Source organism: Stomoxys calcitrans, chromosome 5 (assembly GCF_963082655.1).
Source record: "Stomoxys calcitrans chromosome 5, idStoCalc2.1, whole genome shotgun sequence".
NCBI lineage: Eukaryota > Metazoa > Arthropoda > Insecta > Diptera > Muscidae > Stomoxys > Stomoxys calcitrans.
The window spans coordinates 114,005,242-114,032,473 of record NC_081556.1 but is presented as its reverse complement, the minus strand read 5'-3'; the positions used below and the strand labels follow the sequence as shown (position 1 = coordinate 114,032,473).

The following is a 27,232-nucleotide window of genomic DNA, read 5'->3' as shown; positions in this document are numbered from 1 at the left end:
AAATATTCCACCAGGTCCGGGTGACTTATAATATTTATGGTGTTACTACTAAAGGGGACGGACTTCCGGGCGTGTAGATATCTCTATCCGTTCAAGAATGGCATACTCTTTACCACTCAATTTTCTTGCCATCCCACTGTGTGCCGTGAGTTTGAGGGAGCTTTCTCTTAAGTCAAGCGGGGACTTCGGGCACTGTATTATCTTTGTGTCATCCTAAAAAGCTAGGCAGCAACTAAATCTCTGCCCGCCTTCCATTGTTGAAATCCCTGCCCGCTCTCTTGTTTGTGTTGTGCCACAGAGATATTCCTGAAAATCCCAGATCAGATGAGCTTGCAATACAAGTGCACTATAGGGGCTGGAAATCTAGGGCTATGTAGGCTTAATCTTTTCCAAAAAGACTCGTACAAATCAGACAATATCGACTTTCACAGCATATTGGTGTTCTAATGCAAACTGGTGGATTTTATATGAGAAATAAGTGGGTCGATATTTTAGTTTTCTCAAATTGGTTTTAATTAAAATCTATTTCATAGTCCCTTTAAACTTCACTCATCCGGCCATAGTGCTTTGCTTGAATTTAAAAGGCACAAAGCGTTCTCCAGAGCCAGCATAGAATTTTGATTGAAATTCCACCCAGTGTAGACGCAGGGTATGTAAAAATGCCGATAAACCTTCCATCACCACCAGTATGGCCAAAGTCATTATGGCCCAGAAAGAAAAAACAATGGCCAATATCAAACTATTCCAATTGCCAAAATTTCCAGTTAGGCCAATTTGCAATACCATATTCCAAAGGACACTGGAGAGTTGATCGTGGGCCAAGGACAAGGCCCATAAACGTAGATAGGAGGCAGTGTGGGAGACAGCGCCCAAGACACTTTCAATGCAGTGAATGCCTTAAAGAAGAAAAAAAAAACATTTAAGACTAAGAATGCCTTAGAGAACAACAATTCAAAGCGTGCTAAGTTCGGCCAGGCCGAACCTTATATACCCTCCATCATGAATCGCATTTGTCAAGTTCATTGCCCGATATCTCTTTATAGGCAAACAAAAGATAATGGATAATAATTGCTCTGCTATTGGAGCTTTACCAAAAAGAACCAATTGGAGCCATACTTGATTTAGCTGTTGGAGACAAAAGTTAAAGTTGAAAAGTTGAGCACAATATCAGCCAAATCAGTTAGAAATTGCGCCTTATAATGGCTCAAGAAGTATAAGCGGCAGATATGTTTGGAGCTATACCAGGTTATGACCATATCAAGTTGGATCATACTTGGCATAGTTGGTGAAAGTCTGAACGAACCACTTCGTGCTAAATTTCCGCCAAATCGAATAATAATTGCGTCATCTAGCGGCTCAAGAAGTCAAGATCCGTGATCGGGTTATATGAGAGCTATAACAGGTTATGAACCGATTTGGACCACACTTGGCACAGTTTTTGGAAGTTATTATAAAACTCCTCATGCTAAATTTCAGCCAAATCGGATGAGAATTGCGCCCTCTAGAGTCTCACGAAGTCAAGATCCAAGATCGGTTTATATAGGAGCTATAGCATGTTATGAACCGATTTGGACTACACTTTGGAACCGATTTTGCATCATATTTATCTCAGTTGTTGGAAGTCATAACAAAACTTCTCATGCAAAATTTCAGCCAAATCGGATAAGAATTGCGCCCTCTAGCGGCTCAAGAAGTCAAGATCACTGATCGGTTTATATGACAACTATATCAGATTATGAACCGATTTGGATCATACTCATCTTAGTTGTTGGAAGTCATTACAAAACACCTCATGCAAAATTTCAGCCAAATCGGATAAGAATTGCGCCCTCTAGAGGCTCAAGAAGTCAAGATCAAGGATCGGTTTATATGGGAGGTATACCAGGTTATGAACACCTCATGCAAAATTTCAGCCAAATCGGATAAGAATTGCGCCCTCTTGAGGCTCAAGAAGTCAAGATCCAAGATCGGTTTATATGGGAGCTATACCAGGTTATGAAGCGATTTGGATCATATTCATCTCAGTTGTTGGAAGTCATTACAAAACTCCTCATGCAAAATTTCAGCCAAATCGGATAAGAATTGCGCCCTCTAGAGGCTCAAGAAGTCAAGATCCAAGATCGGTTTATATGGGAGCTATATCAGGTTATAAACCGATTTAGATCATACTCATCTTAGTTGTTGGAAGTCACTACAGAACTCCTCATGCAAAATTTCAGCCAAATCGACTAAGAATTGCGCCCTCTAGAGGCCCAAGAAGTCAAGATCCAAGATCGGTTTATATGGCGGCTATAAAAGGTTATGAATCGATTTGGACCACACTTTGGAACCGATTTTGGATCATACTCATCTCAGTTGTTGGAAGCCATTACAAAACACCTCATGCAAAATTTCAGCCAAATCGGATAAGAATTGCGCCCTCTAGAGGCTCAAGAAGTCAAGATCCAAGATCGGTTTATATGGGAGCTATATCAGATTATGAACCGATTTGGATCATACTCATCTTAGTTGTTGAAAGTCATTACAAAACACCTCATGCAAAATGTCAGCCAAATCGGATAAGAATTGCGCCCTCTAGAGGCTCAAGAAGTCAAGATACAAGATCGGTTTATATGAAAGCTATATCAGGTTATGAACCGATTTGGACCACACTTTGGAACCGATTTTGGTTCCTACTCATCTCAGTTGTTGGAATTCATTACAGAACTCCTCATGCAAAATTTCAGCCAAATCGGATAAGAATTGCGCCCTCTAGAGGCTCAAGAAGTCAAGATCCAAGATCGGTTTATATGGGAGCTATATCAGATTGTGAACCGATTTGGATCATACTCATCTTAGTTGTTGGAAGTCATTACAAAACACCTCATGCAAAATTTCAGCCAAATCGGATAATAATTGCGCCCTCTAGAGGCTCAAGAAGTCAAGATCCAGGGTCGGTTTATATGGCGGCTATATCAAACCATGGACCAATATGGCCCATTTACAATCCCAATCGATCTATACCAATCGGAAGTATTCTTGCAAAATTTGAAGCGCCTAGCTTTTGTTCCTTCGAAACTTAGCTAGCTTTTACAGACGGACGGATAGATGGATTGACAGACAGACGGACGGGAAGGGCCAAATCGAAAAGTCAATACGGTCAAGAACTTTTTTGGATCTCAGATCAATATTTCGACGAAATATTGACGAAAGTAGTAAACAATAAAGACCAGGAACTATTGTTGGCTCAAAAAAACTCTTACCCGAATGTATCCATAGCTCGCTGACCTCCTGCTCTTCGTTTTCCATAGTTTCTCTATATTTCTTGGCCGACAACACGAACCCCGAACTATCCACATTGTATATGAGAGATTTTCGGATATTTGAGATGTTATTGCGTGCGCGTGACTTTCTTAGAGCCTCATTTTTGATTCTTCGTATTTTCTTGCGCTGCATCATAAGCCAAATAGGTTTGCCGGCCAACAGCAGAGGTATACAGCCCATGGCAACTGTCAGAAGAGCCTTTTGTACAACATCCTGATATTCGAACATCCAAACATCACAGCCCTCGTGAGGAGTTTCAGGACCCTTCATCAGCAGCATATTGATGAATATAATCAAAATTGAAGGAGCACATGCCGAATTATAGGGAGCCTCATAGTGTCCCCCATAATAGGACCATTTGAACAAGATCAAGAAAACCAAATAGGCAAATAGGGAAAGCAAGAACATTAGTTGGGGCATAAAGACCAAAACAAGGTCCATATAATCCTTGCGGTGTAGATAGTTAAAGGCTGAGAGTATTAAGCCAAAGACCATTTGACAAATGCCCAAAATGACGGCCAATTTCATTTTAAAAGAATTCGAAGTGGTTATGGCATTCTCACCCGAGGCATCCCAAATGGGATCGAACCCCATTACATAGGGAGTTCCTTGATAATAGTCCTTAAGAGCCGGGTCCAACTGTAGTTGATGGTTGCCGATAACAGTCGTTTGATTGTAGTTGACCTTCCAAGCTGAGCCAAATATGTTGAAGGACTTTGAGAAACAGTCATTGTATATGAAACCCGTGTATACCGAGAAGGCACCCATCAGAGTGATAATGTAGCGCCCCCCAAAGAGTATATTCCAAACCTCATTGGAAGTTTTGCTTAAACGCTGGCCCAACTCCAAAGACTTCTCATAGATCAGCATCCAGCAGCCAAATGTCAGCATAATCAGGCCATGACCTATATCACCAAACATGACCGCAAACAGAAAGGGAAAAGTTACAATGGTATAGGGAGCAGGGTTCAATTCCTGATATTGGGCTATGCCATAGGCATCTATGAGTTGCTGGAAACCCTGAGTGAAACGATTCAGCTGAAAATAGGTGGGCCTCTCACTATCCGCCAACAAACGCCTGTGCAGCACATTTAAGATGGGCATGAACATCGAATTGGGATTTCCTTTTGAAGTTCGCTGAATGACTTTTTCCAAAGCTTTTCGTACCTCATTTACACTTTGGGTGGGAATCCAACATTCTGCTTGCAAATATTTGCCCAATTTCAAATGGCGCACATGACCCATGCGATTCAGCACTTGGTAGACCATCAGCATTTTCTTTAACTTCACCTTCCAAATATACAAATCGGCAGCAGCTATCAGAAGTATGCGATAACGTTCTGCCTGGGACTTTTCTATGATTTTATCCATGTCCCTTAAGTCTAGGGCTAGTTTCAGACTCTCTTTCTGGCGTTCTTGTATAGACTCGGGACACTGAAAAAGTTGTATACCAAAGCCTTGACATAATTTGGCTAACTGTGCCTTCATGTTATGACCCACAAAGAATAGCATAAAGGCCAGCTTTCTTACAGTCTCTTGAGATTTTCTGGCCTCATCTTTTTGTGAAATTTCCAGTGGGGAATGTTTCAAAAGAAAATTTCCCCTTGTTATTCTCCACAGCATAACTTCAAAGGCTGGAAATCTTTGCAATGGTATAGTGCCACAGAAGAAGGATAGACATGGGCGTTCCTTGGGCAACGATTTCAGTTCATCATGTATCAAATTCATAATGACACTATCTGACCAAGCCATGACAGTCGCATTATTGCTGCCTGCTGTTAAAAATCTATGGGCCACCTTCATGACTTTGAGTTTTTCATTGCACAAAGTTCTTTGCTTAAGTAATCCTTCAATGTTATGCTCTACACTTGTCACTTCCTCATAATGTTGTTGCACCACCTTTTCCAGATCCTTAAGATCGCTTGCCTGAGGAACCTCATCCTCATCGACATCGGGATAAAAGACCATGTTAATGTGGAAATCTTTAATTTCCGTTTCCAAATGTTCCAGTAAACGTCTTAGCTCATGACATCTTCGTATATCGGCTAGATATTGATTGTTGGGAGCGTGCCCATGTTCTTCACCGCCATCAATGTTGCGAAATTGCACTTTACCCAGATAGCCCAATTCAATGAGGCAGTTGAAGGCAGATTCGGTATGCAGAATCAGTTGACACAATGTCATGGGCTCACTGCGAAAAAAGGACATTTTCCGTTGTGAAATCTTATATTTAAATATTATCTGTTGAAATTAATTTTCTGAAATGTTTTGAAAGTTTTGTTGACAATTCGAAACTGATTGGTTGACATTACACTGGATAATATAAAAATTGATGTATGTACTATCATAGTTGGGGGTATAACTATGCAGTCATTCCGTTAAAATTAAACAGTCGTCTTCAAGTGATGAACCACACTATGAAGCGCAGTATTAAGCGCCCTGTGGCGCACCCTACGTCGTATTTACCCTGATTGAGGTGGTGCCCATACTGGGGCAAAACTGTATTTTACGGGGTAGTTCAAAATTCTCAAAACCCCATACGTCCTTCCCGGGTCAAAATTCGTATCTACTAATCAATACCTTTCATTTGATACCCATATTGCCTAGGTTGGACTACTTCCCCCCAAGAGGGATTTTTCGACCCTAGGTCGGTCCACGGGCCCGAGACCCAAATCTGGACCATATTCAGGTTCCTGGGGTCAAAATTAGGGAGTATGCAAAAATTTGGGGGAAATAGTCCAACCTAGGCAATATGGGTATCAAATGAAAGCTATTGATTAGCAGATACGAATTTTGAGCCGGGAAGGACCTATGGGGTCTTGAGATTTTTGATCCCCATTTGAAAAATTTACGAAATTGTTATTGTAATTTTAAATAAAACTCTATTTGCCTCACAAAGTTAGAAAAATTTGTCTGCCTTCGGTCGGGTTTGAGATGTTCTCCTCCTCCAGATGTCCAACAGTGGGAAATAGCAAAAGTATTTTAAATAAAACTATTTGCCTTCCAAAGTTTTTGGATAAAAAAGCGGAATTTTTTGAAAAATTTTCAATTTTTTTAATAAATATTCATTTGTTTTAATTTGGAGTTTAGAGCTTAATTTCTTGCATATTCGTAATCTACTCGTTCATACCTTTAATTTGATACCCATTTGCCTAGGTTTAAAAGGGTTCCAAATTCTCAAGACCCCTTAGGTACTTCCCGGGTCCAAATTTTGGAAATTTCCATATTTGTAATCTACTTATCAATGCCTTTCATTTGATACCCATATTGCCTAGGTGGGACTACTTCCCCCTAAGGGGGTTTTTGGCCTCAAGGGGGGTCCACGGGCCCGAGTACCAAAAACGGACTTCATATTCGGGTTCCTGGGCTCAAAATTAGGGGGTATGCAAAAAGTTAGATTTTTTTTTGCGAACTACCCCATAAAATACAGATCGGCCAAGAGTACCCTCCTAGTGATGCACCACAATATGAAGCGCATCACGCATCACGACTGCCCTTGATATAAGCGTGCCGACAACTGTAAGTAGTAGTCCATTCCAAACTTAGCTTTTATATAAAACTTCAGAATCCTCCCCAACGTCTTCACGAAGGAGGATAATAAACTAATCGATCTCTACTACTTGGCCTCACTTCATGGCAGCTTCCCTGCCTTCGGTATGAAGACGAACTTCACCCGCCTCTACGGCAATGGTACATAGGGGTGCCTAATATACGTTCGAAACAGAGGATATTTATAGGGTCCTAGTGTTATTTAATGTCCAATGAACACTGGCATGGGTCACCAAATCCATTGTCAGCACGTCCATATCATTGTCCTTTACAGGACCCAGTACCCCTACTTCATGACCCACACGACCCCAATCGCGAAAATTTGTATCCAGCAAATGATCCAATGTATGGTCGGGCGGATCAGTCCACCCTCGGTCTGGGCTCTGCAGCTTGAGTGCCGATGATACTCGATACGACTCGCCTTGTCATATCAAGCATCATAGGCACTCAGTATTTGTGGAGGAGTCGGTGGCGCCCGGCCTCTAACTGAGACTCTCTAGTCGATACCGGTGATTGTTTGCGACTGCCGTTGCAGCTACTCCGTATGGAGTATGGGCATGTCGGACCATGCCCAGTTTGCCCTAAAAATTCGTTCCAACGTGTGTAATGTTCAGCTATGACTTCCAACAGTTATGTTAAGTACGGTCCAAATCGGTCTAAAACCTGATATAGCTCCCATATAAACCGATCTCCCGATTTGTCTTCTTGAGCCCGTGAGAGCCACAATTTTTGTCCAATTTGGCTGAAATTTCGCCCTTGGTGTTCTTTTATGACTTGCAACAACTGTGCTCAGTACGCTCCAAATCGGTCTATAACCTGATATGGTTCCCATACAAACCTATCTCCCGATGTAACTTCTTGAGACCCTGGAAGCCGCAATTTTTGTTCGAATTGGCTGAAATTGAGCACATAGTGTTCTGCTATGACTTCCAACAACTGTGCTAAGTACGGTCCAATCTTGCAACAACTGTGGCCAGTACGGACAAAATCTGTCTTTTACCTGACATAGCTCCCATACAAACCGGTCTCTCGATCATCCTTGCTCGGTTACTAGAAGCTTTAATTTTTGCTTTCTTGACAGAAGTTTGTTACGTAGAATAAAATTATGCCCTAAAACTTAATTTGTGTTAGGTTAGTTTAGATCAAAAGAGGGTGCAGATATTAAACCGCCCCATGCCACTATAGACATACACCTAAGCCAGTAATCGGCTTGTTGTGCGCTCTAAAAACTATAAAGTAACCCTTAAAAAAGAATGATCCAACGTCTCATCATCTTTCCCGCATGCCCTACACATGCTATCACTTGCCGCACCGAGTTTAAATAAGTGAGCTCGTAGTCCTATGTGTTCCGTTATGATACCAATAGCTATACTGAACTCCTTTTTACTTCCTTTCAGTAATAGCCTCGTCTTTTCACGATGTGGATCCCCCATAGGACTTTCGCAGTCTTACGGACAAGTTGCGCTGTTCCAAAATGTTGCATGCGCATTCGTCGCCCACTCCCTTAACTCGGACTGCGTCGACTCAAAAGGCTTCGGGTTAGCCATGTTTATTGAGGGCAGTCTTCTGGCCTTCACCGCTAAATCGTTTGTCCTTCCATTTCCCCTTATTCCGTTATGGCGCTCGCAGTCCTCGCGTTAGCACCAAACCACTCCACGCATTTCGCCAGGATCTCCGCCTGCAGGACCGTATTATGGACAGGCAGTCTTAAACAGATCTCAGTCCCGGGGTTCACAGTGTAGACCCCCAGGCCCACTCTGTCTTCTAGCTATGATCCAAACATGATCTTCCAGGTGGCACTGCTAGGGTTCCGTCAATCCAAGGCAGTGCCGATGGCAGCAGTGTCTCGCACTCGACTTCAAGGTTCATCTCATGTATCTGATCGAAAAACTTTTCCCTTCCTTAAAGGTTTTCTATTGTCGCCTCGATTATACCGCGATGGTATGAGCTGCTCCCATTGTAAATACATTCTCCCATCCCCTTAAGTCTCGTAGCCGCCGTGTCTGCCTCACAGTTAATCTGTATGTCAATGGGTCGGATATCTGAAATAGTCTTCAGTGCTCTAGTGGGCGTGGTCCTCATTTATTTATTCTGTATAAATTTTTAGCAGAATCCATGGTTGTGGGTTTCCAAGATTCGTCATGGCCGAACTTAGCACTCTTTTTTTCTTGTTTTTTGTTTATTTTTAAATCTTTTAGTCATGTTTTTCTTTGGATATCATTATTTTATGTTTATCCTACTCCTCGAACTACATAAAATATTTGACATATTGACATTTTATTCAAATCCATTTTCACTTCCAATTCAATCCCTTTCAAATTATAGACAACCCAAAAATGAAAAATTATTTTTACAGCAGGATAATTTTGTTAGCCATTTATTCATAGGTTTGACAATGAATAAATTTATTTTTTTTTTGCTTTCCCCCCCCCAAAAAAAAAAAATTGAACATATTAAGGGGGGAATAATTTTTGATGACATTTTTCCCACACACGTTACAGTGTCAGAATAAAATGACAAATGTTTTTATTAGCAGCAGTGATTTAACATTTTTTTCCCCCCATATCTTTGTGAACCCATGTCCCTTGAATGAAAATGATAAATTGGTTGGGCTGGTTGTTTGGGGCTAACCAAATTATTATAATTTAACTTGTAATAAAAATAAAACATCAGTAACACTCACACACAGAATTTGTCAACAGAGATAAATATGTTCAAAAATGAAAAGGAAACAGAAGTAATCAAATGTTATTGGCATTGCTGATGTTTCATTTGCCAATGGGTAGGGGGAGGCCATGTGCCTGCAATGACAACACAACCCCAAATCCTTTAAATAGATCACAGCTTTCATGGTTATGCCTGTTTAAATGCAGCCACAATCATACCGACCTACAGTCACAGCTGAAACTCACACTCATACACACACACAGGCACAAATGCTTTGTTCAAAAATGATGGCCCATTGACCCCATTTCGCACTTTTGAGTTATGCTGACACTAAATCGGATTCTGTTGTTGATGGAGGATGTTGTTGTTGTTGTTGTTATTGTTGGTCTTCATTTTGCCCATGAAGCCATTCAACCACACAATGAACGTATGGCTCATAACACAAACCCACAATGAAACAATGACAGTTATTTAAAATTAAAAATAATCTCTTAAAATCCAACAACAATAAAAATATTATTTTGTTTATTATAATTGTAAAAAAATTTTGTTATACTTGTAACAACAATGCCAATGAGTTTTATTAATAATTAACCTTTGGTAATGACCCTAGAATGAGGGCGATATGATATGAAGGCAGGCAAAACAAACTTTCGAAAGTGTGAAATGTAATAAATTTAAATTTATGTCAATAAACAAAGTGCTTAATTATATTTTGAATACACTGTGAGAAAAAAGTCTTAAGTTAGGATAAAGGAAATTAAGGGTGTAGTTAAAAAATTTCAATAATTTTTATACCCTCCACTATAGGATGGGGGGTATACTAATTTCGTCATTCTGTTTGTAACTACTCGAAATATTCGTCTGAAACCCCATAAAGTATATATATTCTTGATCGTTGTGACATTTTATGCCGATCTAGCCATGTCCGTCCGTCTGTCTGTCCGTCTGTCTGTCCGTCTGTCTGTCTGTCCGTCCGTCCGTCCGTCTGTCTGTCCGTCCTTACGTCTGTCCGTCCGTCCGTCCGTCTGTCTGTCCGTCCGTCCGTCTGAAGCTTTTGAAGGAGTAAAGCTAGCCGCTTGAAATTTTGCACAAATACTTCTTATTAGTGTAGGTCGGTTGGGATTGTAAATGAGCCATACCGGTCCATGTTTTGATATAGCTGCCATATAAACCGATCTTGTGTCTTGACTTCCTGACCTTCTGGAGGGCGCAATTCTTATCCGATTGAAATGAAATGTGTTTTGTTATGATATCCAATAACTGAGCCAAGTATGGTTCAAATCGGTTCATAACCTGATATAGCTGCCATATAAACCGATCTTGGGTCTTGACTTAGTGAGCTTCTAGAGGGCCATATAAACCGATCTTGAATCTTGACTTCCTGAGCCTCTAGAGGGCGCAATTCTTATCCGATTGAAATGAAATGTGTTTCGCTATGACTTCCAACAACTGTGCTAAGTAAGGTTCAAATCGGATCATAACCTGATATAGCTGCCTTATAAATCGATCTTGAATCTTGACTTCTTGAGCCACTAGAGGTCGCAATTTTTATATCTAGAATAGTCTCCAGTGCCCTAGTGGGCGTGGTCCTCATCGCTCCGCCTATGCCAAGACAACATGTTCTCTAAACCTGTTGTGTGGTTATTATGTTGCACTTTTTCTCCATAGCAGTCCACCAAACTACTGAGGCGTAAGTACTGGTCTAATCACGCTCCTGTAGAGCCAGTGGACTATCCTAGGATTCAGGCCCCATTTCGAGCATAAGGCCCGTCTACAAAGTGCCCAACATCTGTGAGCCTTCTCAATACGCTCCTAAATGTGACACTTCCAATTCAATTTCCTATCCAAGATCACTCCTAAGTATTTGACCTTGTCAGATATCGAAATCGTTTTGTTGAAGAAACGTGGTGCGTCATATTGGCCCACCTTTGTCTTCCTCGTGAACAGGCATATTGCAGTCTTCTCTGAGTTAACATTAAGAATTCGGAGTCTAGCCCAGTTATATGCCATATGCAAGACCGTTTCGGCCCTTCTGCATAGCTCGTTCGGATACGGAGTGAAGTATTGGGTTGCCCAAAAAGTAATTGCGGATTTTTTAAAAGAAAGTTAATGCATTTTTAATAAAACTGAATGAATGAACTTTAATCAAATATACGTTTTTTACAATTTTTTTTCTAAAGCAAGCTAAAAGTAACAGCTGATAACTGACAGAAGAAAGAATGCAATTACAGAGTCACAAGCTGTGAAAAAATTTGTCAACGCCAACTATATGAAAAATCCGCAATTACTTTTTGGGCAACCCAATAGTTCTTACACCGTTTAAGGAAACCTAAACACTTGAATGCTTCTTTCGACACTTCAAATACATGTTTAGCCCAACGGACATCACTTTGTATTTTCATGCCCAAAACATCAAGAGCTTCTGATTGCTCAACATCCACACCGTTGATAGACAAAGATGATCGTAACGGGTCAGTGAATCGTTTGTGTGACAACAAGCAGCACTGAGTCTTCTGTGCATTAAAATCTACTCGATTCTTTCGACCCTACTCAGAAATGGCCAGCAAATCCTGGCAGAGTGTATCATCCATAATACGCCTCTTGTCCTCAATCTCTCGAAGACTCGGCCTATGGTCGAATGAGTACGAATGTCAGAGATTACTGGCATCCGCAAATGAGCAGATCGGATTCGATGTCTGACTCAGCAGATTGTTGATGAAAATAAGAAAAAGAGAAGGAGAAAGAATAGAGCCCTGGGGTACATCTGCGGTCAATTATGCTCATTGGATGAGAACCCATCTATAATGACTCGAATAGTGCGATCTCTGAGAAAGCTCGAAATAAATCGAACGTTGTCATTACCGACAACAAATGCGACAAGCTTTGATAAAAGTGCACCATGCCAGACCCTATCAAATGCCATGGAGATATCCAGAGCGTACTTGGACCGAAATTTTAATACCATATTCGTTTTCTGGTCTCCAATACCTTTCATTTGATACCCTTATTGTGCTCATTGGGCCACTTTCTGATATGGGTGGAGTTATAAGGGGTGGCGTGACCCCTATACTTTGATCTGATTTTGAATGCCAGATTCGAAATCTACTCCCGAATACTTTTCATTTGAGCCCCATATTGAAATGAATGTCCAATATATCTGTTTGGAGGAGTTTTGGGGTTGGGGCGGCCCGATGGCTAATTAGACTCAAATTTAAATACCATATTCTAATGGCGTTTTTGAGGTTTGGCGTGACCCCCTATACTTCCATCTGATTTTGTACGCCAGATTAGAAATCTACTCCTGCATACCTTTCATTTGAGCCCCATATTGAAATGAACGTCCAATATGTCTGTTTGGGGGAGTTTTAGGGTTGGGGCGGCCGGATGGCTACTTAGACTCAAATTTTAATATCATATTCGTATTTGACTCTCCAATACCTTTCATTTGATACCTATATTGTCCCAATCGGTCCATTTTTGAATTTGGCTTATGTTTGTGGCATAAGGGGGAGGATCTGTCCCCCCTTCCAATATCGAAATATTATATAGCCTATGTTTCCTTCCAGACCAACCTACAGAATATGAGAAAATTTCGAGAAAATCGGTTCTGCCGTTTTTCAATCTCCGAGTCCGAGCCAATTGTCCCGATCGGTCCACTTTTGATTTGGGTTGTGTTTTTGGCATGTTTTGGTCCGTCCCCCTTCCAATACCGAAAAATTATATGGTCTATGTTTCCTTCCAGACCAATCTACACAATATGCGAAAATTTCGAGAAAATGGGTTCTGCCGTTTTTCAATCTACTAGTCCGAGTCAATTGTCCCGATCGGTACTTGTGTTTTTGGTATAAGAGAGAGGGTCTGTCCCCCTTCCAATACCGAAAAATTATATAGCCTTTGTTTCCTTCCAGACCAACCTACACAATATGCGAAAATTTCGAGAAAATCGGTTCTGCCGTTTTTCAATCTCCGAGTCCCATATAACCGTGATTGGCTAATGTGCCCATTTTGGACGTTTTTGTGGGGGTGGGGTGACCCCCTATACTTTGACATGAATTTTTATGTCAAATTCGTGATCTACTCCCTCATACTTTTCAATTGATACCCATATTGTCTTTATCGGACAATCACTTTTAATTTTGGGTGGTGTTTTTGGAGCAACGGTGGAGGGTCCGCCCCGTTCCGTTATCAATAAATTATAAAACCTATTCCTACTTCCTGACAATATTCGTAATCTACTCCCGAATACCTTTCATTTGAGTCCCATATTGTCATGATCTTCAAATAAACCTATTTTAAGGGGTTTTGGGGCTGAGGCGGCTCCCAGGTACTTGGACCCAACTTTTATTATGAAATTCGTACTCTACTGTTGAATACCTTTCATTTGAATCCCATATTGTCTCGATCGGTCCACTTATATTTTTGGGTAGTACTTTTGTGGTATGTCCTTTCATTTGAGTACAATACATTCTCGGTCTTCCTACATAACAATTTGGCGTTGCATTTATTGTTAGAACCAAACGACAATTTATTTGAGTCTTCTATTGTCGCGATCTACTGTCCTGCGGAATGGTAGGACGTGACCCAGATACTAGAATCCTTATACCAACATTGGATTCGAAAAATACTGTCATAGACCTTTCTTTAAATTAACATATTATCCCGATCGAACTACACGTCCTATTGAAGCGTATAGAGTGGGTGGGCAGGGTCCCAGACACTGTCCTAATTGTACATACCAGATTCGTAGTCAAGTCCCAAAGACCTTTCATTCGATACCCATTTTGTGGACAGTTGGACATTTACCACGTTTTCGGCGTTTTTTTTGGATTGGGGAGGCCCCCTAGACACCTTGGACCAAATTCTTATAACAGATGTGTACTCAGCTTCCAAATATCTTTCGTTTGATATCCATATTTTCCCAATCGGTAAACATGTCCTGTTGTGGGGTGTCGGGGGGTGGGGAGGCGCCTCAGATACCAAGGAATACATTTTTATATCAGCATTGGACTCTACCTTTAAATAGCTTTCATTTGATATCCATATTTTCCCAATCGGTAAATTTCGCCTGCTATGGGGTTTTGGGTGGTGAGGAGGGCCCTCAGTCACCAAAAAGTATTTTTTTTGTATCAGATTAGTTTTCTACTTTTAACTTCCATTTATTTGATACCCATATTACTCATAGCGTTTAAAGTGTCCCGTTAGGTGGTGTTTTTGGGGGTGGGGGCCCCCCGACACTTAGGTTAACATTTTAATGGCAAGTTCGTACTCTACTCTTAAATACCTTTCAATTGATACCCATATTGCCCAAAGCGGTGAAAATGTCCTCTTTGGGCTTTTTTGGGGGTGGGGGACCCCCCTGAAACTTAAGAGTGAAATTTGTATACCAAATTCGTACTCTACTCTTAAATACCTTTCATTTGATACCCATATTGTCCCAATCAGTGCACATGTCCGTTTGGGTGGGATTTGGGATGGGATGGGGGATTTGGGATGGGAAAATCGTTTCAGCCGTTTTTGAGTCTATACGGAACATACAAACAAACTAACAAACAAACAAACAAATCGCAACAATTTAATTTTTATATATAAGAAGAAGATGAAACATAATTTTTCAAGTGTACCAACATATACAGTTACAAACTTACCTACACATATGTGCACGAATATATGTTTGTGAGTGGGGGGCCCCCGGCACTTAGGGTTACATTTTAATGCCAAGTTCGTACTCTACTCTTAAATACCTTTCAATTGATACCCATATTGCCCAAAGCGGTGAAAATGTCCTCTTTGGGCTTTTTTGGGGGTGGGGGACCCCCCTGAAACTTAAGAGTGAATTTTTTATACCAAATTCGTACTCTACTCTTAAATACTTTTCATTTAATACCCATATTCTCCCAATCAGTGCACATGTCCGTTTGGGTGGGATTTAGGATGGGGCGCCCCCCCCCCCCCCCCCTATTATTTGACCTTAAAATTTTGGGGTATCATAAGGTGGCATACAAAATTTCGCTTCAATCGGTGCACGCATCTCCGAAATCTGAATATTTGGGTATGGGGGAGGGCCCGCCCCCCTTCGGATATCAAAAAATGTAGTACCCTATTTTCGGCCGAAACCCAATCTCTAACATCTGTGAAAATTTCATGAAAATCATTTCATCCGTTTTTGAGTCTATACGGAACAGAAAAACAAACAAAGCGCAACAATTTAATTTTTATATAATAAAAGAAGACGAAACATATTTTTTCAAGTGTACCAACATATACACTTATAAACTCACCTACACATATGTGCATAAATATATGTTTATACGCCTTTTTCTGTAATGACTTTCTAAAACCCCCTGTAAATCGAACTAATAAATTTTATTAATTGTTAAAGAAGTAAATCCATAAATCTTAGTTTGTGTTTTGTAATTTTTGCATTGTCCTTTCACTCGTGGCAAAAGTTTATTGAAAAATTACATTGTTTCAGAAATATTATGCCGGTGTTTTTTTTTTTTTTTTAGCATTTGTATTATTTGCCTTAGTTTTTTTTTTTTTGGTTTTCTAAAGGGGATATCATAAATTGTTTATTCTACCCACAGTTGTTCTACACGTACAAAAAAAAAAAAAAACATATAAACATTTGGTGGACATGGCCAGCGTAATGACGTCAATTGATCAGTGATGCATGGGGGGGGGGTCTTAAGACGAAAATGCAGGGTCAGAGAGAATGGCACAAAGTTGAAAGAGAAACCCAAAGAAAGAAAAAGCCCCATTTATTTGATAAATTATTTTTCATTTAGCTCATTTAGTACTCAGACGAAAAGAAAACTCAAGTTTGTTGTTTGCAAATGGTCGACGTGCTTGGGAGTTCAAGTCCACAGGTGACCTTTTATTGAAGCATGATGTTTACAAGACTTTTTTTTTTTATCATACAAACAAGTAATAGTTGGCCCTTTGGAGTGGCAATAGTAATAGAAATGGGTATTAATAGAAATAACAAAAATAAAGAAAATTAGGAGAATAAATAAGAAGTAATTTCTTAAACAAAGAGGGAATATTTGTTTGTGAAAGGAGAACTTTGGGTTTAGATTTAGATTAGCATTATACAAAGTAAAAACGCATTAAGTTCGAATGCGAGGAATCTTAGATACACTTCACCATGCATTGCATTCGATGAGTTCTTTAGGTTGGGTTAGGTTTATATTGTGAACAGGAACAGAAGAAGGAAGATGCCTTCTAGTTCTTACCGTTGAACCATCCAGATTGCTTTAAAAAGCCCTACAGCTTGCGAATATTCGCAGCCACTAAATCAGACAGTTTCTCACAGAAATGAGAACCTAAAGTGGAATTCCTTCTTACTGCTAGTGTGGGACACATACACAGAATGTGTTCTATAGTCTCTTCTTCTTCGATGTCCTAACAGCCTGACAGCTTCCGCCGATTAGACAGTGACCTGTCATGACGGGCACAATGATTGAGAGGTCTGTTCTAGCCAATGACAACAAAGCAGTAGACCTCTTCAAGTGGAACTACTTCTGATTGTCAGTGCGGGTCACACACACAGAAGGTGTTCTATAGACTCTTCTACTTCGATGTCCTCACAGCTTCTGCAAAAGTCGTCTGTCAGTTTGCCAGCATGTTTTCCGATCAGACAGTGAACTGTAATGACGGACACAATGACTGAGACATCTGTCCTAGCCAGTGGCAGCAAGGCGGTAGACCTCTTCAAGTCTAGATGAGCCCTCAAAGTTTTGGAATGCTCACAGCCCCTTCTTTGTGACCGTCTATCATTCGTTGTCCTTTGGCCCTGGTTCTGAAAACTTAGCTTACATGTCGCTAGAGGCATAACCACAGATTTCAGAATCCCTGGAATGTGTAGGGTAGTTCCTAGTCTCGCAAGTTAGTCCGCTTTACAATTTCCTGGAATATCTCTGTGGCCCGTCACCCAGAACAGGTGAATTTTTAACTGTTCAGCCATCTCGTTAAGAGATCTGCGACAGTCGAGGGCGGTTTTTGAATTTAGAAATACGTTCTTCAGAGATTTAATGGCTGCTTGGCTGTCTGAGAAGATATTTATGCCAACCGTAACTATATCTTAGCCATTCCATCACTTCCTTAATTGCAAGGATTTTCGCTACTACGCTACATTTTCGCTATACACTGCAGTGTTCAGGTAACCTTTTGGATATGACCAGTTCTAGATCTTTGGTGCACATCCCAAAGCCCACCTGGTTGTCTAGTTTGCAACCATCCGTATAGAAGTCTCTGTAACTTCTATTACCAGAGGATATCGTAGTTCCAATTGGTTCCATCAGGAATAGTACAGTACTTTTGATCAAAAAGCGGATGTAATCCACACTACCTGGAACATCGGTTATTGTATCAAAGATAACACAGTGTCCATAGCCGCCAAATGTCCAAAGAGAAAGTTCCATTAACCTCACAGCAGTGATCGTAGCAATTTGTCTCACCACAATGTCCAAAGGCATTAGATGCAGCATTAAATTCAGTGCATCAGATGGTGTCATCCTCAGTGTGGCTGTAACCCACAAACAAGCCATCCTTTGGATCCGTTTAAATATTAAACAGTAGGTGGACTTTTGAAGCGCCGTCCACCAGACCACATCACCATATAGCATTATAGGTCTGACAACTGCAGTATATGCCCAGTGTATGACGTGCGGTCTAATCCCCCAACTTTTGCCAATGGCTCTCTTGCTGGTGTATAGGGCACGAGTTGCCTTTCTTTCCCTTTCCATAATGTTGGATTTGAAGTTCAATTTCCTATTCAGCAAAACACACAGGTATTTTGCGCTTTCAGTAAATGGAACATTCTCTCCTCCCAAGGAGACAGGTTCCACTGTAGGCAACTTGTATTGCCTGCTGAAAAGAACTATTTCTCTCTTTCTCGGATTCACGCCTAGACCAATTTCGGTAGCCCGCTTGGCTGTTTCACGTAGAGCTTCTTGATTTGTATACGCGACTACTTTTATACCATTTTTATTCATAGACAATAATTGTTAATGGCTACGATGGTTCCAAATTAGAGGAGACAGAACACCTCCGTGAGGTTTTCCTCTGCTTACCCAACTTTTGAGACCCACACATCCCAAGCCTGTCGTCATGTATCTTTTGCTAAGTAAGTTATTAATAAACTTTCTTAGGGTAGAGTTGATGCCTAGAAACTCAAACTCCTTCGTGATTGACGTCAGTTTTACATCATTGAAAGCACCTTCAATGTCAAGAAATGCTACCATTGTGTATTCCTTGACAGCGAGATAACGCTCTACGTAGCCGACTAGGTCGTGAAGGGCTGTTTCAGTGGATTTGTCTTTGCTATATGCATGCTGCTGCCGCGACAGGCGATCTCCAGGGATCTTTGCCCCAAGATTTGTTTCTATCAACCTCTCCAGAGTCTTCAGCATAAGGGATGACAGACTAATAGGACGATAATCTTTTGCCTTCGTGTGGTAAGGTTTTCCTGCTTTCGGAATGAAAATGACCTTCGTGTCCCTCCATCCCACAGGTATATGTGACATGCTGATGCAAGCAGAGTATATCTCCCAAAGCCAAGGAACCAGTCTATCAGACACAGCTTGTAATTCAACCGGTGATTCATCATCAGGGCCTGGCGACTTAAAGGAGTTTAGACTGCTCATCGCCCAAAGAATTTTCGGCGCAGACACAATTTCCCGAATAACTTCCGATGAATGCATACCAGTGACAACCTCTTCTAACGCCACGTTGTTCGCTGGAGAGTTTCCCGGTAAATGTGTATCAACGAGTAGTTCTAGTGTTTCCTCACTAGACATTGTCAATGCATCCTATGACTTCTGAATATACCGCACCGTGAATATACCGCATCGTGGACTGAATCTTCCTTGGCCTAGAGGCCCAAGATGTATCCTCCACGGAACTGCAGAATTCCATCCAGGATTTGTTCTGAGCCTTTCTTAGCTCGCTCTTATATGTTCTAAGCTTAGCCTTATAGACGTTCCAATTGTATGGTGCCCTTGTGGCTTTCGCTTTGTTGAAGAGTTTTCTCCAATTGTGTGGTGCCCTTGTGGCTTTCGCTTTGTTGAAGAGTTTTCTGCAGTCCTTCCTTATAGACGTTCCAATTGTGTGGTGCCCTTGTGGCTTTCGCTTTGTTGAAGAGTTTTCTGCAGTCCTTCCTTAGACCAATTGGCACTGGGTTCCACCATGGCGGTCGCTGTTTGCCCCTTGGCTTCACACTAGGATATGGTGACACAAGCGAGTCTTTCAGAGCCTTTGTGATCCGCTTGACCACTATGTCTACATCCTTCGTAGTTTCTACTTCTTTTTCTGGTCTAGAAGGGATAGACGTGCAGAATTTTTGCCGAAATTTATACAAATCCGCCTTTTTTCTGTTTAGCCGAGCGACCACTTCTGCAGTATTTTCTCCAAGGCTGAAACTATTATAACGGTGATCAGGGGAGCTGTTGCCATCCAACACTTCCCAGTCGTATATCCTTCCGCTTAGATCTTCCAATCCAATGGCAACATCTAATACCTCCTGTCTGTTCCTAGTAATAAAGTTTGATTTATCCTCTTTATTACAAATCGCCAGACTGCAACTTATAATACATTCGATAAGCAGCTCACCCCTTTTGTTGATATCCGAACTTCTCCTTATCTGGTGATGTGCATTAGCATCACTTCCTACAATCAGGCTCTTCTTCCCTACAGAAGCAGCTTCAACCAGCAACTTAAGGTTTGAAGTCGGCACCTCTGCATCGTGTGCCATATATTGGGTTGCCCAAAAAGTAATTGCGGATTTTGCATATAGTCGGCGTTGACAAATTTATCAGCTGTTACTTTTAGCTTGCTTTAGAAAAAAAGTATAAAAAAGTATATTTGATTAAAGTTCATTCTAAGTTTTATTAAAAATGCATTTACTTTCTTTTAAAAAATCCGCAATAACTTTTTGGGCAACCCAATATATGGGGAAGCCAGCCAGTAATGAGACTTATTTATTTCAAGGCTGGCTACTACTGAATCTCCATTGCAAAGAGACAGAAAAAAAAGACATTCAGACTACTCTTTGCAAGAATACAGGCTCGGTGTCTCACATTCCCCGTACCCTTGAATAGTTTAAATCCCGAAACCCACGAACCATACCTCCTCACACCCATGGCTCCTGAAAAACTTTAAATCCCCCAGCCATCAGGAGGACCTATAGTGCCGCCGAAACGGCCTTACAATGGTGGAGATTTATCTGTAGAAACCGGACCATAGTCAGGATTCAGAACTTCAACCACTGTTGTGTAAGCCTCGTATTCTGAATCCACCAGGAGTTCATCCTCACAAGATTCATTAGATCTTGTTACGATGAGCTTCCGCATGCATCCAGGGGCATTTGAGAAAGAAGTGGAACCACTCTTCCTCAGGACACTGGACACTTGCGGTGTGGACGATCCCTCCATTGATGCTTCACTAGCTGCTACTGTCGAAGTACTTTTTGAGACCGTCATTCTGCACAGTCCAACTAGATGACCTACTTACACAGGGCTTGTCGGGTCCCGTTTTGATGCCTTCCCCTCCTGGGGAGGGGGGTTTTCAGTCTCCTGCAATCCGCCAGACCTTAGCAGTGTGGTCGATACTCCCTCAGACAAGTGGTCAGCAATAACTATTGAGTCGTCTCCTGATTCCCCAACCCCACCGCTTCGATAGACCTTCAGTTTCAATTTGTTGGGGGCGTAGGATACAACTCCTACAGACTGGTTGAGGTCAGACTGTTCTATGTCCTAGGATAACAAATTGTTTTGATAACAAATGCGATCTTCACCTTGGTTAAAAAAAAGACAGCATGACTATCGGCACAGGAGATGCAAATGAAAAAGGGAATCCAAAGATAGCAACACACACCAACAACCCCTATGGGACGCGTTTCGTCTTTGGTTAGAAGACTTTTCAACCATATTAGGTGTGATGGCTTCAAGGGCCATAGCGAAAACGCATCTATGATACAATTACCACATTAACCAAGCTCGACAACCCTGCTTATTAGCTGTACTTTTCCCAATGCATGTATTTTTGTGTAATGACAGACATTCTCTCTGCGACAAATTGCACTTCTTCCGTACTACACATGATTTCGTTCATCTATTGTAAGTTGTTCGAACGCTAAGACAACGGCAACGGCTCTCGCTGTTGCTCCGTGTGCCCATGTTCGAATCCTGCTCTGTCTCTGCCGAATTTTTAATTTTTCAAGTTTTTTGCACCAGTTTTTCTGTTCTTTTCTCAGAAAACTCAACAAATCACAATGTTTATATTGTTAAGAAAAAATTACAATTTCTTTTGTTTTTTCTCTTTTTAGGTAAGTGAACTGCAAAAGGCGCTGCAAAGCGTTAAAAAAAAAATATTATACAAGGTAAACAGTTTTCTTTTGATTAATTTATAATTTCCTAGTAAAATTACACGCCCTTGGTTCAGCCTTTATATGCCTACAGTATTATTACATTTTAAATATTTACATAAATATTTGGCTGCTCCTCGTCACAAAGCAATGCAGTTTTATTGAAATTGTTGAAAACATTTCTTTGTCATCGAATTTATTTTTGCTAGTCATTGTCATGCTTTCATGCGGCGATTTAACTTGCCATGCAGCTTACTTCCCACCTTAAAAATGAAAATCATAAATAAATGGCAACAAAGGAATGCAACAAGAAAATGTGGATTTACCAAAAACAAAAAGGAAAAGACCGCCACAGAGCAACTGCATCCAAAATTTGTGGCGATTGTTTAAAATATCTTGCAGATACTTTTTGGCCTATGATGCGTGTGAGTGTGTGTGTGTGTGTGAGTGTGAATGTTTTTGTTGCTGTCGCAGTTGGTGTTGTTTTTGGCGTTTCTCTCTTTACATACAAATTTTCGGTTTGACGTACTTGAAGAAAACAACAACGACGACGATCAGATTTGTGCGTTGTTTGCTTTGGCCAATATCGTTGTTGGCAGTATCCGCATTAAGCAAAAAGAAAATAATAGCGCATGTTATTTTAGATGAGTGTGATGTAGATAGAGTTGCCATTCATTGTCGGGTGGAATTGGTACAGAGAAATTTATTTTGATATATGAAAGCCTTATATATCTAAATCTGAACCGATTTCGAGCAAACTTTTCAAATATAATGGTAGTCGTCGCGGAAAGAGTTGTGCAACATTTTGGCAAGATTGGTCAATAAATGCGCTTGCTGTGACTCTAAAAGTCAAAATCGGGTGATTTATATATATGACAGCTATATCTAAATCTGAACCGATTTCTATGAAACTCACCAGTAATGACGACAGTCGTAAGAAAATCCTTCTTGCCAAATTACGAGAGAATCGGTTAACAAATGAGCATTTTATTGCAATATTCTTGAAAATCGGACGAACATATATGGGGGAGCTATATCTAAATCTGAACCGATTTCGAGCAAACTTTTCAGATATTGTGGTAGTCTTCGAGAAAAGCATTGTGCAAAAGTTTGGCAAGATTGGTCAATAAATGCGCTTGCTGTGACTCTAAAAGTCAAAATCGGGCGAAATATATATATGAGAGCTATATCTAAATCTGAACCGATCGTTATGAAACTCATCAGTAATGTCGAGAGTCATAAGAAAATCTCTCTTGCCAAATTACGAGAGAATCGGTTAACAAATGAGCATTTTATTGCAATATTTCTGAAAATCGGACGAACATATATATGGGAGCTATATCTAAATCTGAACCGATTTCGAGAAAACTTTTCATATATCATGGTAGTCGTCGAGGAAAGGGTTGTAGCAAATGGGGTGATTTATATATATGACAGCTATATCTTAATCCGAACCGATCTTTATGAAACTCATCAGTAATGTCGAGAGTCCAGAGAAAATCCTTCCTGTCAAATTTCGAGAGAAGTGGTTAACAAGTGACCACTTAAATGCATTATATCTGCAAATCGGACGAACATATATATGGGATCTATATCCAAATCTGAACCGATTTTTTCCAATTTCAATAGGCTTCGTCTCTATGTCCCTTGTCCCAAATTTTAAGATGATGGGATGAAAACTGCCACCTGCACTTTGTACACAAATTAACATGGACAGACAGACAGACAGCAGACGGATGAGAATTGCGACCTGTAGTTTGTACACAAATTAAAATGGAAAGATGGACAGACGGACAGACAGATGGACGGACATACCTAATCGAATCAGATAGTAATTCTGAGTTGATCGGCATACATATTAAAGGGTCTATCTCTCTTCCTTCTGGGTGTTACAAGTTATAATGCCCTGTACCTCAGTAGTGGCGTAGGGTATAATTAAGGGATTGGGATTCATTCACTATCGGATCGCTAATTTTTTGTATTGGGTTGCCCGAAAAGTAATTGCGGATTTTTCATATAGTCGGCGTTGACAAATTTTTTCACAGCTTGTGACTCTGTAATTGCATTCTTTCTTCTGTCAGTTATCAGCTGTTACATTTAGCTTGCTTTAGAAAAAAAAGTGTAAAAAAGTATATTTGATTAAAGTTCATTCTAAGTTTTATTAACAATGCATTTACTTTCTTTTAAAAATCCGCAATTACTTTTTGGGCAACCCAATAAGTTAGGAATTCCGTGCTACTTACAAAATCCCTAGCTTTCCATACCACACCATTTAGTTGGTTCATGTCTGGCATTGTGTCCCCACCTTAGTACCGGTGTCTGTTGGACGCGAAAACCGTGCAATGACATAGAAAATGCTCCAACGTCTCATCTCTTCCACACATGCCCTACACATGCTATCACTTGCCGCACCGATTTTGTATAAGTGAGCTGGTAGTCCTATGTGTCGCGTTATGATACCAATAGCTATACTGACCCCGTTCTTACTTCCTTTCAGCAATAGCCTCGTCTTTTCACGATTCGGATCTTCCCATAGGATTTTCGTTGTACTACAGACCGTTTCGCTATTCCACGGCGTTACATGCCCACGCACTTAACTAGGACTGCGTCGGCCAGAAAGGCTTCGGGTTAACCAAGTTTATAGACAGCAGTCCTCTGGCCTTCACCGCCAAATCGTCTCTTCTTTCATTCCCCTTACTCCGTTATGGCTCGGCACCCAAACGACGCGTATTTTGCCATCCTCAGAAAAGCCGTTAATCTCCTTCTTACACCGCAAGACTGTCCGCGACCTTATCGTCCTGGTTGTTATTGAACTTATGGCAGTTTTGCTTTCTGTAGAGATGTTCATACTAGACGTCCTCACGTAAGCACCACACCACCTCATGCATTCTGTGCTCTCCTGGATCTCCGCCTGCAGGACCGTATTATGGCCAAGCAGTCTAAAGCAGTCCCTGGGTTCTCAATGTAGACCACCACTAGAATAGTCTCTCCGCATAGGATTTTCGTTGTTCTACAGACCGTTTCGCTATTCCACAGCGTTACATGCGTTTGTAGCTCACGCCCTTAACTCGGACTGCGTCGACCCGAAAGTCTTCGGGTTAACCAAGTTTTGATGTCAGTCCTCTGGGCTTCACCGTCAAATCGTCTGCCCTTTCATTCACCCTTACTTCGTTATGGCCCGGCACCGAAACGATGCGGATTGTGTCAGCCTCAGAGAATCTGTTAATCTCCTTTATACACGGCAAGGCTGTTTGTGACTTTACCGTTCTCGTTGTTATTGCCCTGATGGCCAGTTTACTGTCCTTAAAAATGTTCACACTCGAGGTCGTCGCGTGAAAACCACACCACCTCACGCATTCCGTGATCACCAGGATCTCCGCCTGCAGGACCGTATTATGGCAAAGTAGTCTAAAACCTGTCTTAAACAGTCCCTGGGTTCTCAATGTAGACCCCCAGGCCCACTCTGTCCTCTAGCTTTGATCCATCCGTGTAGCATGAACTTCCAGATGGCAATACTAGGGTCCTGTCAATCCAAGACTGTGCCACAGGCAGCAGTACCTCACACTCGACGTCAAGTGTCGTCTCAGGTATCCGATCCGAAGCATCTTCCATTCCCTTCAGGTTTCCTATCGTCGCCTCGATTATACCGCGATGTTTTGCGCTGCTCCCATCGTCAATCCATTCTCCCATCGGCTTAAACCTCACACTGTATGTCAATGGGTCGAATATCTAGAATAGTCTCCAGTGCCCTAGTGGGCGTGGTCCTCATCGGCAAGACAACATATTTTCTGAACCTGTTTTATTGTCCTTATGTTGCACTTTTTCTCCATAGCTGTCCACCAAACTAATCACGCTTCTGTAGAAACAGTGGTCTATCCTCGGATTCAGGCTCTATTTCGAGCCTTCGGCTTGCTTGCACAGTGTCCAACATCTGTGAGCCTTCTCAGTAGGCTCCTGAATGTGACACTTCCAATTAAGTTTCCTATCCAAGATAATTCCTAAGTATTTGATCTTGTCAGATATCGAAATCGTTTTTTTGAGGAAACGTGGTGCTCCAAATTGGCCCACCTTCGTCTTCCTTTTGAACAGGCATATTTCAGTCTTCTCAGGGTTAACATTGAGACCCCTGGGTCTAGCCCAGTCATATGCCGTATAAAAGACCTTTTCGACACTTTTGCATAGCTGCTTCGGATCCTTACCCCTAAGAAGTGTTATAACATCCTCTGCGTAACAGACGGTTTCAAATCCCTCCTCAGTCAGCATCCGTAATAGGTTATTTATGGTGGTCACCCATAGGAGTGGCGATAAAATGCCCCCCTGTGTCATGCCCTGTTCCACTTTCTTCCTTATATATATGTCATGAGACCCTCAATTTATCCACCTGTGACTAAGCATGTGGTTTATCCAATCTCTAAAGACCCGATCCACCCGGTACTGGTCTAAGGATTGGATCAGTGTGTCGGTCCGCACATTGTTAAAAGCCCCCTGATGTCAATGCATACCGCTAGGGTGGACATTTTGGCATCAAAGAATTATTCTAATTTATGCACAACTTCGTGTAGGGCAGTCTCCACCGACCATCCCTTGACATAGGCATGTTGTTTGTATTTGAGCAGTTCGCTGGATGTCATACTCTTTATTATGGTGTCCACAATAAGTTCCATAGTTTTGAGAGGAAAGGACGTAAGGCTTATGAGTCTGTAGGCCTTTGGTGCCGCAAAACTTGCCTTGCCAGGCTTGGGTATAATTACCACCCTTGCCTCCTGCCAGGCTTTCGGAGTATATTCAAGTCTTAGACACGCTGTGAAAATACAGGCCAGAGAAGGCGCCAGATAGTCCGCCTCTTTCTGTAGTAACGCCGGAAATAATCCATCAGGTCCGGGTGACTTAAATGGTTTGAAGCTTCTCAAGGATTCCTTCACCATAAATTCTGTAATTATAAACCTTCGATCAATGTCATTATTCCAAGATTCCGGTGTCTCCGTGAGTCCCGTCGTATCCTGTGGAAAATGGGTTTTAATCAAAAGCCTCAAAATGTCCTCGTTGTCTCTGCTCTCACTCTCATGTTGTCTACTAACAACGTTTCAGTTTGGACATGGGTTTTGGAGAGAAAATTTTTCATTTTGGCAGCGTCATTAACGCTCTTGACCTGGTCGTAGAAAAGCTTCCAGGAGGCACGTTTTGCCGCTCTGGTAATTTAATTGTATTCCTTGAGCCGTGTGTAATACACATTCCAATTTTCGCTTTTTTACAACGTGCTTTGTTATAAAATCTGCGGACCTCTGTCCCAATGTTGCGAATCTCCCCGGTAATCCAGGGTTTGTCCTGACCTGACTTGCTTATTCGAAG

General features: G+C 41.3%; 2 protein-coding genes across 2 annotated transcripts in view; one reads left to right on the top strand and one right to left on the bottom strand.

Moving 5' to 3' along the window:
* Positions 1-27,232, top strand: part of LOC106091788 (RING finger protein nhl-1) — a 281,737-nt gene that overhangs the window by 68,947 nt on the left and 185,558 nt on the right. The gene's annotated exons all lie outside the window — the stretch shown is intronic.
* Positions 520-5,527, bottom strand: LOC106091790 (V-type proton ATPase 116 kDa subunit a 4). Its single transcript, XM_013258452.2, has 2 exons — positions 3,243-5,527; positions 520-896 (listed from the first exon to the last, which is right to left on the bottom strand). Exons 1-2 carry the CDS (start codon positions 5,509-5,511, stop codon positions 550-552), a joined length of 2,616 nt encoding a protein of 871 aa, XP_013113906.2. The 5' UTR covers positions 5,512-5,527; the 3' UTR covers positions 520-549.